The sequence below is a fragment of the Bipolaris zeicola genome (genome assembly GCF_000523435.1).
Source record: "Bipolaris zeicola 26-R-13 unplaced genomic scaffold scaffold_516, whole genome shotgun sequence".
Lineage (NCBI taxonomy): Eukaryota > Fungi > Ascomycota > Dothideomycetes > Pleosporales > Pleosporaceae > Bipolaris > Bipolaris zeicola.
The window spans coordinates 396-5977 of record NW_006912565.1 but is presented as its reverse complement, the minus strand read 5'-3'; the positions used below and the strand labels follow the sequence as shown (position 1 = coordinate 5977).

Here is a 5582-nt window from a genome sequence, read left to right as displayed (position 1 = left end):
CCCCCCAACAACCCCCTCGCCTCCCCCCACGACAACGGCAAACTCGGTATCCGCAGCAAACTCCCCATGTACATCCTCTCCACCCCCTCCTTCGACGCATGCCCCGGCGTCGTCGGATCCCCAGGATACTTACTCAGATCCAGCACGCTACCGCGCTGTATACTCCCCGGGTTACGTGCGGGCCCAGCAGGGTACGGTGCGTACGCCGGTGGCGCCATTTCTCCGTCGTCGGCGGGATCGGTGAAGAGGAGCAGGCCGGTTAGGTTGAAGGATTGCGCGTTGCGGAGTTTGGTGCCGCGGAAGGGACCGCCGTGTTTGGCTAGGCCGATTTTACCGGCTAGGGATATGTTGTGGGTGAGGAGCCGCTCGATATCTTGGGTTGTGGCGCGGCCTGGGGGGGTTGGGTTAGTTGGGGTTTTGTTAGAGGGTTGAGATGGGGTAGGAGAGGGAGGTGGGTGTACCAATGTAGATGTAGGGTGCTGATACGTTTCCTGAGGCGGAGTAGCCGTGGAATGCGGGGATGCGGTTTGAAGAACCGGTTGTAGGGTCTTCTTCGAGGATAGGTTCTTCAAGAGTGAGGTTGTAGGTGGTTCCGTTGGGGTATTTGAGTGCTAGGGATTGGTGGATGGGGTAGTTTAGGTAGACGTCTTTGAGTTTGTGGTCAGTGGCTGAATATGCCCATTTTCTTTTTTTTTATCAAAGCAGAGAATGAAGACATAAGGGGACTTACGATAGCTATCTAGTCTAGTGTCGAAACCATACTCGGCCCATTTTGAAGCTGTCCATTGAGGCACTGCGCTGCTTTCTCCCGCGAGATTTCGCCTGTGAGCTAAAATTTATGAGTGTCTTTTCGGATGTATGCTGTATAATTGGTGTGAGAATTACAGTAGTAACTAGACCAAGACGCTATTGAAGTATTGTCAAAAGACGATACTAGAATTTGTTCCTGTGGGGTCAGAGTTGGTGGGAAGATAGGTGTCGTATCACGCTGGAGCAGATGGCGATCGTGGTGTCGGCGATGGTGCTTTCTTTCACATCCTTGAATGATACTCGGTAGTAGCAGAGCTAAGAGGAGGTACATAATTTTCGATTTTGAAGGCGAGGGCGGTAACAAAGGAAGAAAGGAACGGCGGGTTAGTTACTTAAGTAATAGATTAGCGTGCATATATGAGTAGATACGGGTCTGGTAAGTTGAACGAAACAGCTCCAATGCTTTAATCTATGTAAATATAAATCGTGCAGGGTCACAGAGAACACTTTGCATGGGTGGAGATATGATATCATGCAAAGTGGGATTCCGTCACTGGCAACAGGCCCAGTCCGGTTGATCACAATCGTGGACCATAATCCATATAGCAAACATCATATGGAATCAATTCACACCTCACAACCAATCATTCACCATCCATTCGTGTCAGGCACAAAAAAAAGGATCAACACCTAAGCGCTCACCTCAACAGCAGACACTTCAACAGCATCCTTGACCCCACCCTCAACGACACCCACCTCCCTCTGCGCCACATAAACATCCCCCTCACCCTCATGCATCCCCCCAAGCAACAACGACCTCGGCGCAGCCGCCTGCTCAGCCGGCGACCCCAAAAACGCCAAGAACTTCTCGTCATGCCACTGGCGCGACGTAACATACCTCCCCTCACTATCCCGAAACATAGTCTCGTCCTCGGCCCGCAGAAAGTACGCAACAGAGTACCTATGCTCACTATAATTGTACGGCACAACGCGGTGGATACACGATTGAAATTCGTGACCGCTGGCGAAGCGTAGGGAGTCGCCTACGTTGATGATAGCTTGGCCCTGTTTGGGCTCTACGAAGCCGAATTCTTTGGTGCCTGGTGGTCGGATTTGGAGACCCCATTGTTCGGTGAAGAGGACGGTGAGGGAGCTTATGTCTGTGTGCTTTTGGTGGCCGACATTGCCGTCTTTGGAGGGGTCAGATGGGATGTAGTGCATCATGGCTAGAGTGCTGGTCGAGGGACGGTGGTTGCGGTGCAGATTCTCGAAGCGGGATGAGCCTGTGAGACTGGATGCGGTGGAGAGAGCGGCCAGGATGACTTTACCGATGATGTTGTTGGCGGAGATGGCGTTCTCGAGGGTCTTTAGGTCGGCGCTGTTCTTGATGTTGCGTGGGATGTGGGGAGATTCGCGTTGGATCTCATCGCGAGAGACTTTGACCATTTCGTAGCCGTCGCGTGTGTCTTCGAGGACGCCGTTGCGGGAACCGACGGGCTCGTAACTGGGACCTCTTAGTGACTGTGGAGGTTTATAGGGAGGGGTCTTGTTTATGGGCTTACCCGAGATGAGGAGAGATAAGTCCATACTCGTTCTTCACCTCAATCGGAGCTTCGAAGAACCTGTGCATGAGCTTCAGAAGCTCCTGGTGATCATCAAGAAATCGGCGTCCGTCAACATTGTTGAGGTCCAGGTAGAAGAAACCTTCGTCTTTGCAGCATTGTAGGAGCTTCTCGAGTTCCGCGGGCTCCTGAGATAGGAGTGCAGAGAAGTCGATAGTCTCCATGGGGTAGACTGGGACTTGCTTCCCATTCCACTCGACCTTGCGAAATATATCGTTTGATGAAGCCATAGTTTTGTTACGTCTTAGAGGAACTGGTGTGATGGTTTTGCTATGAGGTTTCTTTTGACAAAAGCTGTCACATACAATAGTCTGTACGAGGGCAATTTATATCGAAATCAACTCCACGCTGCAAAGACATGGTGAAGGATCTTCTGCTCAGGGACTCGTTGATTGAGCCTTCTTACGATGAAACTCGGCATGTCTTTTCTTTGGAAATATCGATTAGTCCTAGATTAAGCCATGTCACTCTTGCTCCTGGGTCTAGACGACAGAGTTGTATACCCCACATACTTTGCAGCTATCAAGTATACGATGTAGCCGACACAGATTCCTCATCCATTCCAACTGGTACAAATCCATCCAGATATCTTGGCTGACGACTTGGATCGCCATTGAATTGATCAAGATGCCTTTGACCCCGCATCGCAATGTGCTTCTTATGCTTCACGCAATCGCCTGAGCCGAGTTGAGTGGCTGCCTCTTGCGTATCATTTATCCGTCGTATGGGTAAAGAAGATTGGCACTCTGTTATGAGAAATCACAGCGTACACTATACAAAAACGGCAGTTGGGAAGCAACTGCCGTTGCTAAGGTTGGAATTTGTGGGGCCTCCACAGTGGGGAGGCCAACGCGTGGGACGACTTACTGCCGGCATAACATGTACGCATCCTCATGACTTGGACAACTAACAATTTGAAAGACTTATTGTTACTTGAATTGAAATATGTAAGAAACTTGGTCTACATAGAATATTTTGTTACAGACACGTCCCGCCATGCTAAAGGCATTTACAGCTTCATGCCCAGGACCTTGTGTACCCTCAAAGCTTGCCTGATGCTCAAGTCAAGCATAATCTCCTCACTACCACCTGGAATAGCATATGCCCTGACATCCCTGTATAGCCTTTCGACCTTGGCGCCCTGTCCGCCTCTACTATAACTCAAACCACCAAAGATTTGACTTGCTTCCCTGGCACAGAACTCAAATGTTGTTGTGCTCTGGGCCTTCAAACTGGCAATAGCACCTCCAAGCTTGAGCATAGCCTCCATGTCGTCCATCTTCTCGCACTGGTAGATGAGGTTCTCCATCCAGTTGTAACTGGCCTCAATCTGACGAGCCATGTGCGCGAGCTTGAGACGGATGACGGGGTGGTCGATGAGACGCTTGCCGAAGGTCTTGCGCTTGTGTGCGTACTTCATGCTCTCTTCGTAGCATACACGAGAGAAGCGGAGACATTGAATGATGATGCCGATACGCTCGTGGTTGAAGTTCTAGATGATGATTAGTGGGCATCTCAAGGCGATTCAAATGATTGACTTACGGTCATGACGACCTTGAAACCCTGGTTTTCCTTTCCAATGAGGTTCTCGACAGGAACCTTGACATCTTCAAAGGTAATGTAGGTGGTACCACTGCTCCACACACCCTGGCAGTCCATCTTACGCGTAGAAACACCACCTGCGCTGCGCTCAATCAAAAGGACTGAAATACCGTTCATGCCCTCGCCGCCAGTACGAACAGCGGTGGTGAAGTAGTCGGACCAGATACCGTTTGTGATCCATTTCTTCTCACCGTTGACAATGTAATGTTTGCCATCCTCGGAGAGCTTAGCTTCACAGGTCAGGTTCGCGACATCACTGCCGGCATCTGTGGGAATGTCAATTTCAACTTTCTAGATACAAAAGGCGGGGACTTACCTGGCTCGGTGATTGCCAAACAGATCCTCTTCTTTCCGCTAAGCAGATCGGGACCAATGCGCTGGACAAGCTCTTTCTTGCCAAACTTGAACAGAGGCGGTCCGCCGATTCCGTATCCACCGATCAAGCCCCAGACGAGACCACCACTGCCCGTCCTTGATATTTCATCGGTGATGATCATCTCATGGAAGTGATCCCACTTCTCTGGTGGTACGCTGTTGACCCTCAGGTCGGTGTATTGTGTAGGGTACTTGACGCCCAGCATACCAGCGAGGTATCCCCGTGCTCCCATTTCGAGGAAAATCTCATCTGGTACCTTCTTTGCTTCATCCCACTCTGTGACGTATGGCATGAGCTTCTCCTCAACCCAGTCGCGGACTTCTGCGCGTAAGGCGGCGTGCGTCTCGTTGTAGTAGGGAGAGTGATACTGATCTTTGTGTTAGCCGAGGCTCATGGGAATCATTGAAAGGCGCATCTGTGGACATACAGTTTGATACCACGAAGGGTCCGCATATGGGACGAGGTCACCATAGGAGTCGAAAGGCTCCGACTCCTCCGCAGCTTGAGTTGGCTGAGGTGCAACGACTCCGGGATTTGCCTCTGGCTTAACAATCTCCTTCTTCTCTGGAGCAGCAGCCGCGGGAGGAGCTGGAGGAGCAGCCTTGGTGTCGAGTGATCCGACTAGCAGCTGCTTCTGGTACTTCTTCAGAATGCTCTCGTTGTGGTACTTCCAAAACTGCTTTGAAGCATCCTTGCCAGCTACTCGCTGGAGGACTTGAAATCATTAGCTTGGACCGCGGAATCCGTAAGATAGGGCTCAGCGTACTCTTTTTGCCGCCAGGGTGGTCATCCTGGAACTTGGTAAGATCGTAGACATCCTCGTCTACAATGATCCACAGGTCGTTCGCAGTCTTGTGCGACGCGACATCGGCGGTAGAGAAGCGCTTCGCCATTTTTCTCTAGATTGAGAATACAAAGGGGGAGCAAGACGAAGGGATGAAAAGCAAAAAGATGAAGGAAGAAGGATCACAAGACGACGATGGAGACACTTCTAGGCTTATAAGAGGATTAGCATGGTTTCGCGCTACTTTCACATGCTCGCAATTACTCCACGCCAAGGAATCCGGGGAAGCATGCCATCAGCTGAAGGCCGACCGTGAATAGCGCGTTTGGGGTACTGCGACCGCTCTCGTGTGATCTTGTGCGTGGATTTAGGGGCGTTGCTATTGGTGGAGCTGGCCTATGAGCGGCTGACTTGCTGGTTGAGGGCAGACGTCATTCACCAAGATACC

The 5582-nt window shown here is 51.0% G+C and overlaps 3 protein-coding genes across 3 annotated transcripts; all 3 read right to left on the bottom strand.

The window, feature by feature from the left end:
* Positions 1 to 5: 5 nt before the first annotated feature.
* COCCADRAFT_112956 (uncharacterized protein) lies at positions 6 to 1081 on the bottom strand (the record flags this gene model as incomplete). Its single annotated transcript, XM_007720562.1, has 4 exons — positions 6 to 391; positions 462 to 647; positions 731 to 829; positions 886 to 1081. Coding segments are annotated over 4 exons (867 nt in total), but the record flags the coding sequence as incomplete, so codon positions are not given.
* Positions 1082 to 1440: 359 nt separating this feature from the next.
* On the bottom strand, positions 1441 to 2602 carry COCCADRAFT_112949 (uncharacterized protein; the record flags this gene model as incomplete). The annotated part of the gene is made up of 2 exons (XM_007720561.1): positions 1441 to 2254; positions 2313 to 2602. The coding sequence occupies 2 exons, from the start codon at positions 2600 to 2602 to the stop codon at positions 1441 to 1443; spliced, it is 1104 nt and encodes a 367-aa protein (XP_007718751.1).
* Positions 2603 to 3381: 779 nt separating this feature from the next.
* COCCADRAFT_10305 (uncharacterized protein) lies at positions 3382 to 5243 on the bottom strand (the record flags this gene model as incomplete). The annotated part of the gene is made up of 5 exons (XM_007720560.1): positions 3382 to 3864; positions 3915 to 4240; positions 4291 to 4717; positions 4778 to 5064; positions 5117 to 5243. The coding sequence occupies 5 exons, from the start codon at positions 5241 to 5243 to the stop codon at positions 3382 to 3384; spliced, it is 1650 nt and encodes a 549-aa protein (XP_007718750.1).
* Positions 5244 to 5582: the final 339 nt, after the last annotated feature.